General features: G+C 38.5%; 1 protein-coding gene across 1 annotated transcript; it reads right to left on the reverse strand.

Moving 5' to 3' along the window:
- Positions 1 to 22,033: 22,033 nt before the first annotated feature.
- On the reverse strand, positions 22,034 to 22,780 carry LOC141649118 (uncharacterized). The gene has a single exon (XM_074457817.1). It carries the CDS (start codon positions 22,778 to 22,780, stop codon positions 22,034 to 22,036), a length of 747 nt encoding a protein of 248 aa, XP_074313918.1.
- Positions 22,781 to 23,096: the final 316 nt, after the last annotated feature.

Consider the following 23,096-nt stretch of genomic DNA (forward strand, 5'->3'; position numbering starts at 1 on the left):
CGTGCTCTTTTGCCCTCTCGGTTTTGAACGGGTAACCCGAGAGAAAATTGAGTGAATGGGGTAGTTAGAAGGAAAACCTTGGATATAATCGAGTTGATGTATACCTTGAGACCCATATATTCTAACCATTCTGCAAGACAACGTTACGGTAAGTATTTTGTATGAATGATGACGTGATCATATGATGTTGTGGAGATGAGAAATAAATTTTCGTGTTCAGATTGATAATCAATGAAGTGTTGGATTGTGGTAATCGTGAGCGTGAAAATAATTGCGAATTGATGATATTTATCTGGATGGATGTGAATGACGTGTTGATAGTGCTATTATGTCTAGTGATATGCGGTTATGTGATCCCGAAGCCATGCTAGTATAGTATTGTGATAGTAATCAGAAACACTATTGAATTGCTTGTTTCTAGTCATAGCAATCGTGATTTAGATGTAAGGAGTAGATCGAGATGCGAAGGGATTCTATGGGATAGATGTTTACGTAAGTACAAAGTGTGAGATTTAAGTTGGGATGGGTTAGTATACATAGTATGTTCATAAGAGCTTGTAACATAGTAAAGAATGACCTAGTGCTGAAACTCGTTTTGTTTGATTTTACTCTTTAATTGACCTTACTGCCATTTCTTTTCTGTTTATTGCCTATGGATGAAAATTTTATGAGAGATAGCCTCGTGAGTTAGTGTTCATTTGGCGTTGGTTTTATGCTTATAGGATATACGGATTAGGAGTAATAAATATTTTAGTGGGCTGTGGTCAGGAAGTTCCTGTGCAGTGATGTTTCGACCAACGATTTTGTAAAAATCCTCATTTAAATTGTATTAATAATTTTTGCATAATTCCAACTCCATCGATCAGAAGATTCGCATATGTTTTCAAATTGATAAGCCACGAAAATTCTTGATGTCCCTATATTAAATGGTAAGTTTTGCAAACTGACCCAAGTTTCGGACCAATTGCTGTCACATACTAGTTTGGACCAACTGAGTTGTAAAATCCTTTAAAAATTGAATTCTTGAGCTTTGGACCTCATTCTTTTTCTCACGAATTATTAACTCTCTGTATGTTATAAAAAGTAATATAACTCAAGTTTTCGTTGAACGGTTATTTATTCGTGATTTTTTTTTTGGAAGTTACAACGTGAATCATAACTTTTAAAATGTGAATGCTATGTTGAGTTTTCATGCAGTTGTTCGATTATTTCATGAGTCTTATTAATGTGAAATTATAGTGTCCTTATATGATGATAGTAGCACACATATTCATTGGTTATGTATCTTAACTAGTGATAAAAAAAAAGTTTAGTTTATAACATTGTTGGCATGATAGTATGAGTGAAATTGAATAGCTTAATTTGATTCTTAATCGAGGGTGAAATATTTTATACGAGTCCAGTTGTTTGCATATTTTATGCTTGGCATGTTATAATATCTCTGGTGTGTTCATCATATTTGAATAGTGGTCGGATATATATAAATATAAAACTATATTGTCATATCTTGGTAAAGTTGGTGGCGTTAAATGTTAACTTGATTGTTCTAATATACTCGCATGAATATTTATAATAATTATGTTTAAATGTTTACACATGGATGGTAGTAATGAGTATGTCTAAATGTTCACACATGTAGGATGTCATCTGAGTTCTAATGTCTTTTATGTGAGTCTGTGTGCCTATAGTTATACTTATTACTTTCATTGCATTAATTTATTTCAGTTGAACCTAAACTTATGATATGATAATAAAATAGTGTTGTTGCTCCTTATTGGATATGTTCATAGTTGTATTGTCATGAAATGCTAAGGTGATTGTTGCAATTGTCACGATATTTGAAATATAGTTTGATATAGTTACGATATAGTTACGATATAGTTACGATATTTGAAATATATTCTCGAACCGTCGCTATGAATTATAATGATATAACCCTTTGATGATTCACATGTTATGCGTATGTTTAAATGATAGTCGTTATAGTTACGTTTAATTGAGCCGCGAGTTGCCTATTTGTTCAAACCGTGCAAACCAGAGAACTTGTTCACCTTGCTAATCTTTTGTCATAGATAATGTTTTACAAGTTATATGATGGTATATGTACATGTTTAAGTTGTTTATGCGATATCTTTTATTTTGCTGAAAATGAATTATACTGAGTTGATGGATACAATTGAATGGTATGGTTGCTAAAATGTTAAACATATGTGTGATATGGAAGTAATTTTGTTGTTATTGTGAATCATATAACCATTAATACTCAATTGTAATATTAATACTCAATTGTAATTTCAGTTGTTTGACTTCTACATTATTAAGTTAATTACTCATGACGCACAGTCGATGGTTCCGTAAGGAGTTTAACAGGAAATTTTATAATGTGCCCCCGATCTAAACTAATAATCTTCTTATATTGACTATATGGTTAGACTCTTGTCTAGTTCTTATGACGTGATAAATCGTTTTAAAATTGAACATGTGATTGAGTTGGTACTTATACTTTTGTGTGACCATGCAACCCGTGATAAATAGATCTGTAATAAAGAGGTAAAATTTTGATTGAACACAGTAATTTGTAGTTACTTGCTTTACATCATGGTACGAATCGTATGCTTTGATGAGACGTCACCAGGGAATGTGTACTATCTAAAAGGTCTCCGATTAAATCTTTGTAGTCGTGTTAGCCGTGAATATAAGCGAGTAAAGAAGTGTAACTAAAATCCTGATGTTGAGGTAATAGTCGTTCATTAGTAAAGATAGGACTGAAATGAATAAGATGAACCTGTAAATTACGAAATATGAGTCGACACCTAAGCTCATATTGTTTGAAGGAATTGAGTTAAGTTTATCTGATTTTGAGTTAAATGGATTCTATGGACGGCTCTGTTATAAGATTTATGTTAAGAAAGTTATTCACCGTCAAAGTATGAAAGTAAAAGTTTTGAAAATGAAGTTAAATTTTGTCGTGTGAGTATAAATTGAATGAGATTTCGCCCAAAGTGTCGGTTGTATGGTTTCATGATATTTGCTAGTCCTGGGGGAATGAAGCTAGAACGGAGTCACAAATAGTGGGTTAATTTAGTCATGTTGTTCGTTCATGTAGTGAATTAGTGGGTTGTGGTTAGTTACGAATGTCAAAACGGGAAATGTAATGTGGTGATTTAAATGAGTTGTGTGTTAACATGGTATGTTGATATTAGCATGATATGTAATGAATATTTGTAAAATTGGTGTAGTTAAATACATTTAATCTTTTATGTCATGGTGTTGGGTGCAGTTTAAATATATTTAACACCAAGAATGAAATTTTATGTATGATAGTATTGTATGTTAACTTTCCAATATCGCTGTTTACTCGCTTGACTGACTCGACCAATAAGCTTGTAAAATTTGCCAATCAATGTGCATTCGTCATTCGTCATTCGACCAATATTTCTTGGAAAATATGCTATTTGACATGAACCATATGTGAGCACCTAAGCATCTTCATCTTTGTAACCTGAGTAGCAATGTATAAATTAGATTGACAAGCAGATCCTGTGAATGTTATTGCATGTATTGATTGATATGAAGAGTATTTAGATTAATACTGAAATGTCTTAAGTTATTCAACGTGGCTTTTGCTCCGATCCGTGGCGATGTGCAGTAGCAGCAGTAACTGTAGCTTCCTTGAGAGAGCTTGTATATTGATTGTCTTTAGTAGGGATTAGTTAACTTGAACGTGAGTTGTGAATCTTTTATCCTCTTTCAGTTGTTAGCAGTAGTTTGAGAACTTTTGTTATAATAATGAAGGTTACGGGGACGTAACCATGTTTAAGGAGGGTAGGATTGTAAAATCTTTATACTTTCATGTGTGATTTCTCAGTTTGGCTATATTGGTTATGCGTTGTGTGGGTTATGTTGGAGTGTTACATGATGTGTTTCTGTTATGGTTAAACTTCGGGACGAAGTTTCTTTTAAGGAGGGTAGACTGTAATACCCGGTATTTTAATATGATATTATATTAGGCCGAGTTACCAGCTGGGTCGTGTAGTGTATTTGTGACTCGGGTAATTATGTGACTCGGGTTTTAATTAATCTAACTAGGCTAGGCCCGTATCGTCTTAATAGCATCTATCCTATATGTATAACCCATCTAACCAAACCCTAATCTCCCTATCACCATATTCATTTTAACCATGAGAAAAGAAAGAAAAGAGAGAAGAGGGAGCCGTGTGTGAAGGGAGCCGCGTGAGGAATTGCGAGGCGATTTCTCAGCCTATTCTCATCCTATTTCGTAAGTAGACTATCCTATTACCTCTTTATTCAATTATTAGCATAATTATAGTAGTATTGGGATAATTTTCGTAACCCTAGAATTGGTTTGGGGTTTTTGATTATAAAATTGTATGAGATAAATGAATGGAATAGTTACAGCAATTTATAGATTCGTTGGTCTGTGTTATTTGAGTGTTTTACCTGTCTTAAACCGTGGGATGCAAAAAGTTAAAGAAGAGACTCATGTTTATTCCAAGCCTAGTTTATGCCTTTGAAAATTGGTAGCATTTCACCGTGTAGTTTTTCCTGAAGAAATTATTTGTGAACGTCTATCTAAAAAGTCCGCAAATCAGTAGAGACTGAAAGATTACTTCTAAAACATAATTTAGATATTGAATTGGTGCTGGTTCTTTTTCATATATTTAATTTAAAGAGTTTAGATGAGTTAGGCATTGGTTTTACTTAAGAATCATTTGTCAAACTCGTTTTATGAATCAATACTTTTTATGCGACGGTTTCTGTCAGTTTTTGGAAATCAGTCTGAAAACCCTTGATAAGTTTGGAATTTGAGACAAACACGCAGATATAAATTGTAGCTAAGACTCATGGGGTTCCAATTCAATTGGCCTTGCATCAATTCGAATTTTCTGGAATTAGTTATTCATTTTATACCGAGTCTGCCATGAGCAGGAAAATCAGGAAAAGTCGTGTTTGTTCTTTAAATTGATATTCCTATTAAGTTATGATGAGTCTAGGTTATGTGCATGATTAATTGACTGAGTAGATGGTAATTATACATAATTATGTTATGTAGGTGATGGATAAGTGAAGGATCATAAGTGATTGCTTGTGTGTGCTTGGATTGCGAAAAGGTAGGGAAATACACTTGACTTATTATCGTTGATGTTGAATTGTGTTGACTTGTTTGTGTTTCCTATGACCAAACTGTGAACGTTGACTTTCTTCGTGGCTGTTGATTTACGTTATGATTCATATACTGGAAGGTGATTGACTGAATTGATCGTATTGAGTATGTTATCACAACATATGGTAACCGGCATGATTTTATGATTGATCAGTTCAAAGATATATATATTGTGTTGCATTAATTTCTTTTGAGCATTCATATGCATTGGAGATGGAGGATGTTGTGGTGATGTGGTGTGGTGAAGATGATGTTGTGATAAGGCCCAGGCGGGTTCTGCAGGACTTGCCCTGGTGTCCTCACAAGAAATGGCGAGATCGGCTACGGTCGATATATAGTCTGGGGATCGGTATGGCTGGGTGTTCGGGTTATGAGATATGAGTTAAGATGGAGATGGAGGTGACGGAGGAGCATGCATATCATATTTTGTTGTTTCATTGTATTCCCTACTCAACCTCGTGGTTGACCCTGTGTATTCGTGAACACCTGTGACGATCCAAATATTGGGGAGCAGGCTTGACAGGTTTATGAGATAGGCTGGGAGCTTGATGGGCGTGAGACACTAGATCAGAAGACTTAGTAGCTAGATCATCATTTAGAAGACTTTCACTTTCATTTATGTTAGTTCCTTGTAATTTGATGTAAAAGAGGTTTTGTAATAATTAAGTTAAAGTAATTATATATTTTGCCTTGGAGTTTAATTTGTTATTCACTACCTCGGGAAACCGAGATGGTAACAGTCCGGTTTATTAGGGAATGTCTTGCTAAAGGCTCCTTCATAAATCGGGGTGTTACAGTTAATGTATTTAATGATTGATTATCGATATTCGACTCAAGTGAAAGTGATTTATCATATTAATTACATATAAAACCGTCATAAAAGCAATAAACACGAACTAAAACCGATCGAAACGTATTAGAAACGAATTAAAACGAATTAGGTTTATATATGAAGACGGAAACGATTTGAAAGACATGATAAACTGGAAATAAATAATAAAAACATGTACAAGGGTGAACTCCTGAAACTTGATATGAATGAATCGAGTCTCTAAAAATCCGAGTTTGATTTAATGGCGAAAACCCGCAAATATTGATTATTAGGGATTTAAAACGTAAAATAAGACGATAATTAAAAGGAAAATATTAGGATCTTATCTTATGTATGAAGAAAGAAGAGAAAATAAGAAGACAAAACAAAAGAGACGAAACAACAGAAAACCGAGGAAGAAGAAGAAGAAGAAAAGCAGGAACTGCGGCAGCCTCTGGAAGAGGCGCAGCAGTTGCTGCGTTTCTTCTCGACGTCTGTTTACTGCTGATCCCTAAAAGCGGTTTAATAATAGGGTTTTAGAAGTCGGTTTTAAACATACTTTTGACGTAAATCTTACATTAATTGGTACAAAAATAAAATACAATAAAAAAGATGGGATTTACACCCTCGGACTTACATGTTTGACGAAACGAGATTAACTAAGTTAACGTATAGTGATTGCTCGACTCGAATGTATGTAGAAAGTGCCCTCGTTAGAGGATTTAGATTAAGTTGATTGAAGTGTTGTGGTCAAATTGGTCGGTCATGCAACGTAACTGGAACTCAGAATGATCTGAGCTTACGTGGTCGATTAATCAAGCACGTAGGCGTCGAAAGCTTAGAGCACGATCTTAGAATGCAAAGGGAGAAGAGAAGGGCGGACACTCGCGTGAAAAATATGTGGAATGAAGGTCCCTATTTCTACTAAAAAATATGGAGAGTTATGGAATTACTCAAACTTTGGAAACAAACCACGGAAAAATTTAAAATAGGCAGAAAGAGCTGGGGAAGAGGCGCAGCAACTACTGCGATCCTTCGAAGAGGCGTAGCATCTGTTGCGTCATTTCCCCAGTGGTTTCCTCCTGCGGAAGAAAGAATTCCGCGTTTCTTTTAGGGAATTGCGGTGGATCTCAACTTCCTTATTTCTTAAAATAAGATTTTCGGGATATATTTTACCAAAAGATATAAAATTAATCTATGGAATAAATATCCGGAATATTCTAGGACATTCCGACTCGGCATTTTAAGCGGTTTCTTAGAAAATGAAGCGGTTTTTGACCCGGACTCCAAATGAACTCTAATTACTGTCAAAACGGCCGTATCGGCGCGTAGATGACGGCCAAGGGGTAGACACAAGTATTTGAGCTATCACTTGACGATAAACTTACGGACTGTCATAAATCGTTCTGCTTACCAAACATGCGGTCCAATCATCACTGGGTGGTTGGCGGAAGGTGTAGAAGTGAGGTATCTACAAATAACAATACACAACTCCTTGTTAATTCTTATATATACGAAAATAAAACGTACTCCCATCCCTTTGTATTATGTGACGGAAAATTTAAGAAGTGGGAAGAAAATAGAGATAGAGAGGTAGAATATCGTGAATGAAAGGAGCAGTTTCAAAAAGATTTCATCCGATGGATTATGGTGATATAACTCGGAGGAGCTATGCAATGCTTTCCAGACATATTTTTTATGTGACTCATATTTGAGCATATTTAGTCCCCGAACTAACCTCGTTCCCATGCTTTCTAGCACATATTTGGGTCATTTATTATCTTTGGTTTCCTATTTTGCATATTCTTTGAGGTTTTGTGTCCTTGGTAAGAGAGGATCACTAACCTTGCATTTGTGAGGCGAAATAAAGCTAAATGGATCGCATCTAATGACCAAGCATCAAAGAGAAGATCAACACTAGAGGCCTAAGTAGATAAATAAAGTGAAATGGGCAATGATGAAAAGATCCTTGCATCCCCAACATGATCCTTGCGGATTGTTAAGGAGCCAAACAAGGGAACAACTATGACCAAGGATCCGAGCGGGCCGAGCATGATCCGAGCGTACCAAAGTGCCAGGATCCGAGCGGCTTGATCCAAGGACCAGCGGATTGAAGAGCTATGATCCGAGCATCTCCTCCCTGATCCGAGCGGATCTTCTTACAAAACAGCCCGTGCCTCAGCACATGACGAGCGGATCGTGGTGGGACTAGCAAAGACGATCCGCGCATGACCCTCGGGAGTTGCATTTCCTCAAGTTTTCTTAGGGTCTTAATAGCCATTTAAGCCCTTGGTAACCCTAATCCTTGTACTTAATTTTAGTATAAATACCCCATTGTACTACCTAGATTAGCATCAAGTTTTTAATCATCTTTTAATATCATCTTAATTTAGTCTTAATTTAGTTGTAATACACTTTCCAATATTAATCACATCTTAATCTTTCCTTAATTTCTCAATTGTTCTTCCTTTTATTTGGGTAATTAGAAGATTATTTGGGTTTATTTGGAGGACTGACAACCTTCCATCAATCATCAAGTACTTCTATTATTCTTTGCTTTATTATTTGGATCATCTCCATAGGTATAATTCCCTTTTTATCCTTGTTTAATTGTTGTTAATCACATCATTTATTCATCATGTTTTGCTTTGTTAGTACGATTGACAACCTTATTAACATGCTAAGCCTGATCATGAGTGAGTAGTTCTTTAGCTAGGGTTAATGGGGAATTAGGGGAAACAAACATGGGGATTGATCTATCCTTAATCTAATATGTTTTCATAATTAATTTGCTTGCTTTTTGTGATTTCAACCTATGCACATGTTATGTTTGATGAAATGCGAGCCTATGAATCCTTGCATTTTTTACCCATCTCCTATCTTTTCAATGAGGCTTGTAAGACATAAACCAACTCGAGCCTCATTAGACAATGCATAGAGTTAAATAAGAAGAATTAAGTCGACTTGTAGGTGTTGAAAGTCTATACGACTCGGCTCCGGGACCCAAATCTTCCTAGGGATTGTAAGACATACACTAACTCGATCCCATCGCAACAATAAGTGCTTGCATCTAATTGAGAACATGTTTGTATAATCCTCTCCCATGAATCCCCTATGAATCCATGACACCCTAGTGCTTTTAATCATTTGTTTACAAACCCCTTTAATTGCTTTGCTTTGTTTTTATTAATTTACATTCATCTTGTTGATTAGTTTAGACCACATCTCATCTCAACCCAATTCGTGACACCCTTAGACACAGCTACTTACAATTGAAAATCCTACATTAATACCCGTCCCTTGGGATCCGACCTTTACTTACCTCTTTACTAAGACTAGTTTGTGAAGTTATAAATATTGTTTTGGTTGGTAGCTTTTGAAGACTTGTTTAAACCGGACCAAAAATGGCGCCGTTCCGGGGACGGTGTTCAATTGATTTGATTTTCGTTAATTGTTTTTAGGTGTGTCTTTCTTTGCCTTGAGGGAGAGCACTTCCTCAAGGTACTTCTCACCATTTTCTCTTAGTTTACTTTATAAGATGGATATTATAGATTGTTGTGTAGAGGACCATGTGGGTACTACTCTCATCAAAGACCCTTTGCAAGCATTGGAAGTCTTAGAAGCAAGTGAGGCCAAAAATAAGCATTGGGAATTAGAATTAGACCTCCTTGAAGCCGCTCTAGCTTACAAGGAGCTCAGATATGAGCAATCCATATTGATAAATGACATTCTCGAGGAAGCATCACAATCCACTAAAATAGAACAAGCAACCAAAGATCATACCATCCAAAACGAAGAGTTAGACGAATATGTCATGGAGTTTGAGTTCGATGGGTATGAGGAGCTTGAGGAACAAGTTGAATATGCCATGAGGATGGAATATGTAATGGAGATGGTAAATGCCCCTAGTGAACCTTCAATGGTAGAACGTGATGTACAAACTCCAACTCTAAAACCCCTTCCCCCAAATTTGAAGTATGCTTACCTTGATAAATCTAAAACCAAGCCCGTGATTGTTAATGATAAACTTGATGTGAACCAATTGAAAAGTTTGCTTGGTGTGTTAAAAGAACATGAAAAAGTTATAGGTTATAGTCTAGATGATCTTAAGGGAATAAGCCCCAATTTTTGCATGCATAGAATTCATCTAGAAGAAGACCATAGACCCACCATCCAACGCCAAAGGATACTAAACCCCCACATGCAAGAAGTGTTAAAAACGGAGGTTATGAAATTACTTGAAACGGGAATCATTTATCCTATATCGGATTCTTTGTGGGTTAGCCCCATTCAAGTGGTACCTAAAAAAGGAGATACCACGGTGGTAACAAATGATAAGAACGAGCTAATACCAACAAAGAAGATCACCGGTTGGCGTATGTGTATCGATTATCGTTAATTGAATTCCGCAACAAGAAAATATTATTTCCCTCTACCATCATTCATTGACTAAATGCTTCAGAGGTTAGCCTCTAACAAATTATTTTGCTACCTTGATGGGTATTCGGGATTCTTCCAAATCCCGATACACCCGGATGACCAACACAAGACTACTTTCACATGTCCCTACGGTACTTTTGCATATAGGAGAATGCCCTTTGGGCCATGTAATGCTCTAGCTACTTTCCAATGATGCATGATGAGTGTCTTCTCCGATTATCTAGAGACCATAATGGAAGTTTTTATGGATGATTTTAGCGTTTACGGAAAACACTTTGACTCTTGTTTGCATATCCTTTCTCTTGTATTGCAAAAGTGTGAGGATGTTAGCCTTGTCTTGAATTGGGAAAAGTGTCACTTTATGGTCAATGAAGGTATTGTCTTGGGTCATTTAATCTCGTAAAAGGGCATCGAAGTTGACAAGGCCAAAGTTGAGGTGATAGAGAAACTCCCACCTCCCGTGAATGTTAGAGGGGCGAGGAGCTTTCTCGGTCACGCAGGTTTCTATCGCCGTTTTATAAAAGATTTCTCCAAAATCGCGAAACCCCTCACTCAACTTTTGCTTAAGGATGCCCAATTCCAATTCACTAATAAGTGTGTTGAAGCCTTTGATAGAATCAAGGAAGCACTAATCTCGGCACCAATCATCCAACCACCAAATTGGGAACTATCATTTGAGATCATGTGCGATGCGAGTAACTACGCCGTTGGAGCGGTTCTTGGCCAACTGGTAGGAAAGGCTTTGCATGCTATTTATTACATAAGCAAGACTCTTGATGCCGCCCAAGTGAACTATGACACCACCGAGAAGGAACTTCTTACAATTGTCTATGCATTAGACAAATTCCGTTCCTATTTGCTTGGATCAAAAGTGATTGTTTTCTCGGACTACCGTGCTCTTAGACATCTCTTCATAAAGAAAGAAGCAAAACCAAGATTGGTGAGATGGATTTTTCTACTCCAAGAATTTGATTTGGAGATAAGAGATAAGAAGGGAGTCGAGAATGTGGTAGCGGATCACTTGTCAAGAATCCGATTCCATGATGATGAGGGAGAGACACCAATCAATGACTCTTTCCTCGATGATATCTTGATGGCCATCCATTCACAACTCGAGAAGCACACAACACCATGGTTCGCCGACTATGCTAATTACATTGTAGGCGGAGTTCTTCCCCTAAACTTGAACCACAATCAAAGAAAGAGATTCTTGTTTGAAGTGAAGAGATACTTTTTGGATGATCCCAATCTTTACAAGGAATGTAGTGATGAACTTTACCAAAGATGCATACCCCAATGGGAGGCTCAAGGTATTTTAGAGGGATGCCATTCATCACCATATGAAGGACATCACGAAGCACGAAGAACAATTGCTAAAGTCCTTCAATCGGGCTTCTTTTGGCCTACTATGTTTGAAGATGCTAGGGAATTTATTCTCCATTGTGATCCTTGCCAAAGAACCGGAAACATCTCTTGGAGAAATGAGATGCCACAACGAGGAATATTGGAGGTAGAAATTTTCGATATATGGGGAATTGACTACCAAGGACCATTTGTATCATCTCAAGGAAACAAGTAAATTCTTGTAGCCGTCGATTATGTATCAAAGTGGGTAGAAGAAATTGCTACTCCAACCGATGACGCCAAGACGATTACTAAACTTCTCAAGAAAGTAATCTTTCCAAGATTCGGAGTCCCTAGAGCAATTATTAGTGATGGAGGGACACACTTCCATGAGAAGAAGCTCACATCTCTTTTGACAAAATATGGCGTTAAACATAGAACCGGTTTGGGATACCATCCTCAAATGAGCGGTCAAGTTGAAGTTTCGAATAGAGAGATCAAGCAAATTCTTGAGAAGGTTGTTAACAAGACTCGTAAGGATTGGAGCATGAAGCTTGATGACACTCTTTGAGCTTATAGGACGGCCTATTAGACTCTCATAGGAGCCTCCCCTTACAAGCTAGTCTATGGAAAGGCATGCCATTTGCCAATAAAATTGGAGTACAAAGCCTTTTGGGCAATCAAAGCTCTCAACCTTGACCTCAAGTTAAGTGGTCAAAAGAGAATAATGCAAATTCAAGAGTTGGAAGAATTCCGACTACAATCCTACGAAAATGCAAAGATCTACAAGTAAAGAACAAAATTGCTTCATGACAAGAGGATTAGACAAAAAGCCTTGCACAAAGGAGACAAAGTCCTTTAATTTAACTCCCGATATCGATTTTTTCCCGGGAAGTTAAATTCAAGATGGATGGGTCCCTATATAATCACCGAAGTGGGGAAGTATGGAGACTTTGAGATAAAGTCAGAGGATGGAAACAAATTCAAGGTCAACGGTCAAAGATTGAAGCCATACTATGAAGGAGAATTTATAGGAGAAGTAGAGGTCATCCGCCTCGAATCTCTCCGCCATGATAAGACCAACAAATGAGAGAGTTTGGTGGAGTCCTCTCCAAGTCACCACTTGTCAATATACTAACCCTTCTTACTTGTATTTTTAACTTCATTGCATTTACATTTAATTTCCTTAAAGCATGATTTTGACACGAGAGTTGGTGAGGGAGTGTTACTAATCTTGCTTGATGAATGAAGGATGTAACAAATCAAGTGTAGAGAAGCACCCTTGTCAATGAATGAAATAAGGAGAAAGAAGAACAAAAAGGAGGAAACCCCACGGGCAGACCTGAGCCCGTGGGAGCTGAGGATGATCCGGACGTCCCAGAGGAGGATCCGAGCGTCCTTGCCTTAGGACGCGGGTCCTGGCAATGCTTGAATTGAAGAAAGTGTTCTGTCACAAAATCAGCACATATCATCTTCAGGACGCTCGTCCCAGACTATGAGCCACTCGTCTTGAGACTAAACCGCGCGTCCTCGCATGCTTCAAGTTCATGAGTTCATGCTGTACGAAAATCTGCACGTCCCCAGGAGGATCTGAGCGTCCCCAGAAGGAATCCGCTCGAGCTGGGCAGGATCCGCGCGTCCTGGAATGGGTTGGCAAATTCAAGATATACTGTGTCAGAATCCGAGCGTCCTGAGCTCGATCCTCCCATCCCTATCTGCTCGTCCAAAATTTTCTTCAAAGCAGAAGACGCCCGTCCCGAGCACGATCCGCGCGTCTCCCTCCCTTGCTGCTCATCTAATTTCGACAAGTGCACTCTCCTCTCTACCACACATATTAAGACACCTCATCCTTCTTTCCTCTATAAAACATAGAATCCCCTCCCAAATGACTCAAAACACACCAAAAACACCCATTTACATCTCCAAAATAAAAACCCCCAAAACCTAGGGTTTGAGAAGATCTCAATTGCAAAGATTAAATATTCATCTTAGACAAGCAAAATCTCAAGATCTACTTTCAAGATGAGAACAAGAGGATCCCTACCAAAAGAAAGAAGAAGAACAAGGGTAATAGGAAGCTCTTCAACATCTCATCTCAACACCTTGAGAAGAGAAAATGAAGAAATTATTGATCTTTCAAGACTTAATGAGTTCTCCAACATAGAATTTGTCAATGATGCTCAAAGAATCGTCTTTCACCGTCTCCTTGGTAAGAATATTCTTCCAACTAAGTTTATGTGCCATGAGACATTAAGGAAACTAGGAATTTATCATCAAACCGAGGCACTCTTTGAATTATTTGGTATTTCAACTATGTTCAACATGCATGAGCCTACTTATCGACCCTTAGTCCTCGAATTCTTGAGTTTTCTGAAAATATCAACTTTAAACAAGTCGATTTGTTTGGAATTTTGACTCGAGAATATAACACGAATGATGACACTTGTGGAATTTGCTAGTGTGTTGTGACTTGATGTATCTCCTACCCGTACATTAAAACCTCGGAATTATAGCATAGCACCTCTATGGTGAGCCTTGACGGATCGCGATTTCTCATTCATCAAAGAATGCTCGGCCTCTTATATCCATTACCCCATTATCCGGTTCACCTACCGTTTTATTACAAGTACTCTCATAGCTCGCCGCGATCCCCGGTCATGAATGAACTTGATCTAATCTTTATGGAGTCATATCTAAAGATACAAGGGAGAAGCGGTTATCATTCAATGCCCCCTTAGTACTTCTTGAGAGGTGGGCAAAATTCCGGAATGGAGATGATGATGGTATGATCCATATCGTCAATGGAGGATTAATAACAAGACTTGCTAAATTCTTCAATCCATCTTTTAACAACAACAATACTTATGTACCTCTTCCGGGTACTACCAAGATAGATGAGATGTTAATCTTTCGACACCACCATTGGATCACCTTTGAAGGTTATGAGCGAAAGATCAAGTGGCTCACCAAAGGGAGCACCCCCAGTTTCCTTCCAATTGAAGGATTAACAAGAGTATCACCTAGAAGGGGTCCCCTTTCACAAGTACCATCTTACCTTGTCTAAAATCGTTCAAGCCAAGAAAATCGAACCCCACCTTCTACTCAACCTCAACAAAATGAACCTCAAGCAAATGAAAAAGAAAAAGTTGTCATCCCGCCTTACTCCTTTCCATATCAACCTTACAATCACCCAAATCCCTTCATCCTTCCTAGAGATGTCTTTGTAACGGGTCTACTCCAAGATTTACACTGCAAGCAATATGAAGTTAGAGTAGACAATTATTATACTCTCTATCCATAATTTCACCGGTTGGCCCACCAAGGGCATATTATTGAAGAGGGAATGCTTCCCTCTTGGGCTCAAACGTAAATTCTTTTTCCAAACTCGGAGCATGCCAACGGTGGAACACATGGACATGGAGAAGGAGAAGGAGAAAGGTCAAGTGGCGGTGATACGGTGGAAGTCAATAGCGAGGGGGGCGAATTTATGGATTTCTATGAGAGCGATGAATCGCGAGCGCAATGGGATAGTGATCTTGGAGGGGATGATGGTAACCAATGAAGATGTTCATGAGCTTGGTGGAGCGGGCATGAGGCACCCACCATGGCCTAGGAAAAACTCTTCTACTCCCCCTCATTTTTCTTGTAAGAAAAAATCATGCTTTTCTGACTTAGTTCACATTTAATTGTTTCAAACTCTAGAGGTGTCCTTGTAAAAATTAAGGACTATTTTTCCACCTTAGCAACATCCAGGTGATGATAAATTTATTGTTCCCGCTTTGAAAATCCGAAATGACAATTAGTTCCATGCACTGCATACTAAACTTGTGCATGAACTTCCCTCTTTTTGACACTAGAAATAGTGTCTTACTCGGTTTGGGGAAATTCAAACACAAGGAATGTGAGTTAATCTAAATTAGCTCTCCAACCAATAAAATCATGCATCATATAGAGTAGAATAGATTGCATCATTTGTATATATATCATGTAATTTGCATATTAGTGTAGAAATCATGCATTCTCATTTAGCTTGCATAATTTCCTATCGCATTGGCCATTGAGGACAATGCCCATACTAGTGTGGGGATGGGAAATTCTAACTTAACTTTTAAAATCAAAAATGATAAAAATTGAAAAATTTTGGAAAAAAACACAAAAATATGTTCTTTATTTCATAAAAACAAAAACCATAAAAATTGGAAAATTGAAAAACCAAAAACATGTTCATTTCCTTTGTAGTGTAGAATTGTATATTTTGTATATACTTGTGTTTGTTTGTTTGTCCTCCTATTACATTGGATCGACTACGCCACATCCGAGGCATGAGGAATATGAAGACCGCATGGTATGATCTTTCCAATCTCCTTTTTCCTCTCTATGTTAATGACTATGTGGCTTTATTTTGATTGATGCGGTACAAACCAATGTTATCTTAGGAGTTGCATGTAGTTTATATGGCATACTAGTTGATAGAAGCATTTGCATTAGGTTGTATAAATGTTAGTTGCATCATGCATGTAGTTGCATTTTAGGAAACTTTTTGTGAAAACATCTATTTGGGAAGCTTGACAAGTGTATATAAGGCCCTTGTAGATACTTTTTCTTCTTGAGACTTTGCTCACTACAATGCCTCTAAAACACCTTATGATGTATCATGCTAGTATCCTTTGATCCATGGGCTAAGGCCTAGTCAAGAGTACCTTGTGATGTGATGACTCCTTGGCTACCGTTTATTCCAAGGTGACCCTTGAAACCATGCAACCATCTTCCACATCTATCATCATTTTTATCAACAAAAAGGGAATTGGCACAAAAATTATCAATTTGAGTTCAAATACCAAAAAGAAAATCAAGAAGTTTGCAAATTGCATCAAAGAAAAGAGGAGTACAAAAATAAGAACTCATATGCTTTAATAAAAGCACCCTCGTTACAAATTGGGGTGACTTTGAAAATGTTCAAAAATGCAAAAGTTGAAAATTATCAAGTATTGGAATGCCAAACATCAAAGAAATGGCAAAGGAAATTGTTCTCAAAAATGTCAAATGCCACAAGAAAATTAGGGGGAATAACAACATCAAAAGCAAACTCCCATTATGAAACTCAAAATCTATTGATCCCTTTTTCCATTGATCCCACTTTTGTGCATGGTAGAGAGGGGACGACCTTTCTTCTTGTCTAGGCAAGAGGGGGAATTCCGCGATCCTACAGTGTTTCTAACATCATAGGGAGTCTACCCTTGACGAAAGCATTTAGCAATTGAGGATAAAGGTAACTTAGCTTGACATAACTTGGAGGTGATTTATTGGTATCCTTATAGGCTTAGTAATTTGAAAAAACCATATCTATGATGGAGTGTGTACCCTTAGATTGCTTCCCTTCTAGAAAATTCCCGCCACTTAGATGAGGAAGGTGGTTATTCTTTTGTAGATGCATCCATTACCTTTATTTTGTGTACTTAATGCTTGGATGCATCGCCATTTTGGCAAGCCCCACCTTGCCTTGCAAGAAGGCATCCTACCTCATGGTTGTCTTGTTGTGAGTTGAAGGGGCGGAGTGAGACCCGCTAATTGTCTCATATCGGTTATATTAGTAGGCTAGTTTAAATAAAGGTCCCAGTTTTAGTCACCTCTTTACTCGGGATGAGCAAAGGTTCGGTTTGGGGATGTTTGATGTGACTCATATTTGAGCACATTTAGTCCCCGAATTAACCTCGTTCCCATGCTTTCAAGCACATATTTGGGTCATTTATTATCTTTGGTTTCCTATTTTGCATATTCTTTGAGGTTTTGTGTCCTTGGTAGGAGAGGATCGCTAACCTTGCATTTGTGAGGCGAAATGCAGCTAAATGGATCGCATCTAATGACCAAGCATCAAAGAGAAGACCAACACTATAGGCCTAAGTAGATAAATAAAGTGAAATGGGCAATGATGAAAAGATCCTTGCATTCCCAGCATGATCCTTGCGGATTGTTAAGGAGCCAAACAAGGGAACAACTATGTCCAAGGATCCGAGCGGGCCGAGCATGATCCGAGTGTACCAAAGTGCCAGGATCCGAGCGGCTTGATCCCAGGACGAGCGGATTGAAGAGCTATGATCCGAGCGTCTCCTCCCTGATCCGAGCGGATCTTCTTACAGAACAGCCCGTGCCTCAGCACATGACGAGCAGATCGTGGTGGGACTAGCAAAGATGATCCGCGCATGTCCCTCGAGAGTTGCATTTCCTCAAGTTTTCTTAGGGTCTTAATAGTCATTTAAACCCTTAGTAACCCTAATCCTTGTACTTAATTTTAGTATAAATACCCTATTGTACTATGAGAAAGTCTAAACACAGTGATGGGAATGAGGAAGGATATATTTCACATTAAGCAAGAGGAAACCTACGATACATATATACTACAAAACTACATCATAACAAACTTTGACTATCCTATATTAGCTCCTACATACAAGGAATATTATGTACCTAATTTACAAGGATAATAACCATAATATTATTCACTATTATCCAAATAATATCAAGGACATTTGATATTATTGTTTCACTCCCCCTCAAGTTGGAGACCTTGGTAAACCGAGTCCCAACTTAAAAAGTAAATTATCATATGTTTACCCTCCAAGTGCCTTAGTGAATAGGTCCGCGATTTGTTCTTTGCTTCGAATGTGGGACGTACTAATGGTGTTCGAAACCAAGTGTTGCCTCACGAAATGGCAATCTATCTCTATGTGCTTCGTTCGATCATGAAAGACTGGGTTTTTGGCTATATGTAATGCTGCCTCATTGTCACAATATAAGTGCATAGGTCTTGTGTGAAACACGCCTAATGATGCAAGAAAAGCCTTTATCCATGTTAGCTCACTAGTAGCCGCTGCCATTGCCCTATACTCCGCTTCTGCCGTGGATTTTGCTACCGTCATTTGCTTCTTTGCCCTCCAAGAAACCGGTGATTGCCCAATTGAGACAAAGTATCCACTTAACGATCGTCTAATAAATGGGCAACTTGCATAATCCTAATCGCAATACCCCTTAATTTGCAAGTCCGTATTTTTCTTGAAGGCAATTCCTTTGCTCGGATTGCGTTTAATGTAACGCACAACTCTCAACGCTGCTTCCCAATGTTCCTTTCTTGGTTCGTTCACGAATTGCGATAGTGTATGAACCGCATATATGAGGTCTGGTCTAGTTATAGTCAAGTATACTAACCTTCCAACTAGGCGACGATACTTCATGATATCCTTTAAAATATAACCCTTTGCCAAAGCTAGGTTATGCTTCTGTTGGATGGGCGTGTATACCGTTCTTGCTCCCTCCATTCCTGTCTCTTCAATTACACTCATTGCATAATTCCGCTGATTAAGGAACAATCCATCCTTACCATGTGCCACTTATATTCCCAAAAAATATTTCAATTGTCCCAAATCTTTGATGCCAAAACTTTTGTCAAGAAAGTTTTTGAAGCTTGCACAAGCCTTGCTATTGTTGCTAACAACAATCATGTCATCCACATACACCAAGACTCCTATGAATATTCCATCTCGGTTTAGTGTGAATAGCGAATAATCCGCCATCGACTGCACAAAACCGTAGCTCTTCATTGATGTTGTCAGTTTAGCAAACCAATTTCGCGAAGCTTGCTTGAGACCATAAATCGACTTTAACAGCTTGCATACCTTATTTTCTCCTTTCTTTTCGAATCCTTGTGGGATTCTCATGTACACCTCTTCATCAAGATCTCCATGCAAGAATGCGTTGTTTACGTCTAATTGCTCAATGAACCATCCCTTAGAGACGGCAACTGCTAACATACACCTTACGCTAGTCATCTTTGCTACCGGCGCATATGTCTCATGAAAGTCTATTCCTTCCACTTGAGTGAACCCTTGCGCTACTAATCTCGCCTTATATCTTTCCACGGTTCCGTTAGCTTGATACTTGATTTTGTAAACCCATTTGCATCCAATGGGCTTCTTTCCTTCGGGCAGGGCAACAATCTTCCAACTCCCGTTCTTTTCCAACGCGTCAATCTCTTTTCTCATTGCCTCACGCCATTTCTGGTCTCTCGCTGCCTCGTGGTAATAGCCTGGCTCATGGTTCTTATCAATTTTTGCCAAGAATGATTTGTGAGAGGATGAAAAACATTCAGTAATAACGTAATTTACCAAAGGATACCGTGTACCTGACCTCGAGGATGCTGTTTGTGCGTGATGAGCATTTGAATTGGGGTCAATTATTCTTGTTGATTTACAATAGTAATCCTTCTTCCATGACGGTTCGAATTTTTCTCGTGCTCCACGGCCAAGCCTCTCTTCCTCTGGTTGTTTTTCACTTCCCCTTTCAACCTCAGTTTCATTAGCTGATGTCGTAATTTCAGCTGCTGCACTGTCTGCATCATCTCTTACAAGTGCTCTGTCATTCCCTGTTTCGGTCTCATACCCTGTTTTAGCCTCGCTGTTTCACTCAATCGTGTCATTACTCCCCCTCACAACATGGGGTACTTCGTCTTGGTCACTATAATCAGGAGTATTTGACAACCCCAAGTCGTTCCCAACATCATCGAAGTCCCCTGGTTGTGTAGTTGAGTCACCTCCCGACACCAAAAAAAGGGTAGACATTTTCATAAAAGATTATATCTCGGGACACAAAAACTCGCCTTTCTTTCAAATCGTACACCTTTCATCCCTTTTTTCTATGAGGGTAACCTATGAATATACATCGTTTCCCCCGTTCCCCAAATTTATCTCGTGTTCTCTCTTTATTATGAACATAGCACAAGCATCCGAAAACTCGTAAATTTTCGAGACAAGGTTTTTTACTATGTAAAATTTCATACGGTGTTTGCCCATTTAAGAGAGGTGTAGGCGTCCGATTTATTAGGTATGCGACAGTCAATATGCACTCTCCCCAAAAATGTAAAGGTAATCCCCCTTGAAAACGCAATGCCCGTGCTTTTTCAAGGATGTGACGGTGTTTCCTCTCAACCCTTCCATTTTGTTGTGGGGTATCGACATTGCTAGTTTGAAATAAAATGCCATTTTCCTCATAATACTTTTCCATAGACCCAGACAACAACTCGGTCCCATTATCGCTTTGAATTATTTTGACATTCCTTTCAAACTGTGTCTTAACCATTTGACAAAATGTTCTCATTAAATCACCTGCTTCACTTTTCTCCTTCATTAGATAAACCCACACTCCTCGACTATGGTCATCTACTATGGTCAGGAAATAATGAGCCTGTGTCAAACTCGCCACCCGATACTTCCCCCAAATATCACAATGAATAAGGCCGAATAAAGTATCGCATATCTTATTATTCAACTTAAAAGGAGTACGCGATTGTTTAGCTCTACAACAAGAATCACAAACCTCATCGGAAGTCCAATTCAAATTACGTCCTACTAAATTAGAAAAATGAGAAAAAATGCTCTTAGAAGGATGCCCTACTCTCTTGTGCCACAGCCTGCTTTCCTTCGAAACCGAGACATGACCAGCTGACTCGTTATTCTTTGGCTGATAATAATAGACCCCTTTTCGATGTTCACCCCGTCCAATCATCATCCTTGTAGTCCGGTCCTGCATTTCACAATAATCCGGGTAAAACGTTATCACACAATTATTTTCATGTATCAATTGTTGTACGGAAATAAGATCGCAATTAAGAGTAGGCACAAAAAGGACATCTCTCAGCTCAAAATTTTCGCCTATTCTGACTTTGCCATGGAGACTAGCCTTAACACATCTCCCATCCGGCAGACTTACCGTCGAATGTTCCTCAACCCAGGTATTTTCAAGTAATTCTCGTCTTCCCGTCATGTGATGGGAAGCACCGCTGTCTATCAACCACTCAATATTCATGGTTATTTTCATACCTTGTAGTTTATCATTACCATTAGGACTGGCCATCAGTAAGATTCGTATCCTTTCGATTTCTTCATTGCTGAAAGGAAGGTTTTGTCTTGATGACTCTCCATCTTTGGTCCCTGAAGTACTGCCCACTGCGTTGGCCTGATAATTGTTCTGACCACGCCCTCTTCCTTTGCCTCGACTGCTGCTCCCGCGTACGGTGTTTCCTCCTCGTCGGCCTCGTGCTCTCTCATGTGCTTTAACCTCTTCATATCCGTGCTTGTCATAACAATTTTCTTCAGTATGATAATATTTCTTGCAATGCGAGCACTGAGGTGGCCCTTCTCCTTCATTTGTGTCTGACCTCTGATTAGTACCTCTTCCTTTTCCACCCCTGTACGCTCTAGCAGTCATTGCCGCGTCATTATGAACTTCTCTTTAACTTTGGTCAAAGAAGTGTGTCGTTCCTCTCTTAGAACCAATGCATAAGCACGTGTCAATGAAGTAATTGGTTCCTCCATCAACAGGTTAGATCGTATGTTCCCATACAGTTTCGTATCTAAGCCCATTAAAAATTGGTGAACCTTTTCTTCTTCTTTCTCTTGTGTTATTGATGCAGCCGCTCCGCAAGTACAATTCTTCACTTTGCTGTAATTTCCCAACTCATCCCAAATCGTTTTCAAACGCGTGTAGTACTCGACAATAGTCTCCCGTTCTTGTTGCTTACATTCATTCAATTCGGTTTTTAACAGGTGAACTCTCGGAGCATTCCCGGCCGAGTACCTTTCACACAACTCTTCCCAAACCTTATCGACAGGTTGAGAAAACGTAATGCTTGGGTGCAACTTCGGGTCAATGACGTTCTGAAGCCACACTCTTAGCATAGCATTACATTGTCGCCATGCTACAAGTTCGATAATATCTTCTATTCCATCACTCTCCGGCTGTTTCACCTTTCCTTCGATAAAGGCCAATTTGTTTTTCGCATCGAGTCCTTTTTTAACGGCCTCTGCCCACATATCATAATTATTGCCATTAAATATGATTTGTGTGACACTCAAATTTGGATTGTCGGAGGGATGGAGATAGAGTGGTGATGTTATCGGAATGGTCTTTGGACCACTCCATTGCCCTTTGAGTTTATCATCTCCCGTCATAGTGAAAATTAGTAGTTTGAATGTTGAGTTTTTATTTGGAAAAAAATGGATCGTTTTCTGCTCTGTATACCATGAGAAAGTCTAAACACAGTGATGGGAATGAGGAAGGATATATTTCACATTAAGCAAGAGGAAACCTACGATACATATATACTACAAAACTACATCATAACAAACTTTGACTATCCTATATTAGCTCCTACATACAAGGAATATTATGTACCTAATTTACAAGGATAATAACCATAATATTATTCACTATTATCCAAATAATATCAAGGACATTTGATATTATTCTTTCATACTACCTAGATTA

This window comes from Silene latifolia, chromosome 3, assembly GCF_048544455.1.
Source record: "Silene latifolia isolate original U9 population chromosome 3, ASM4854445v1, whole genome shotgun sequence".
Taxonomy (NCBI): Eukaryota; Viridiplantae; Streptophyta; class Magnoliopsida; order Caryophyllales; family Caryophyllaceae; genus Silene; species Silene latifolia.

Bases quoted from the DNA above. Each gene is read 5' to 3' on its own strand.
- LOC141649118 (XM_074457817.1), bottom strand. From the start codon at position 22,780: ATGACGGGAGATGATAAACTCAAAGGGCAATGGAGTGGTCCAAAGACC.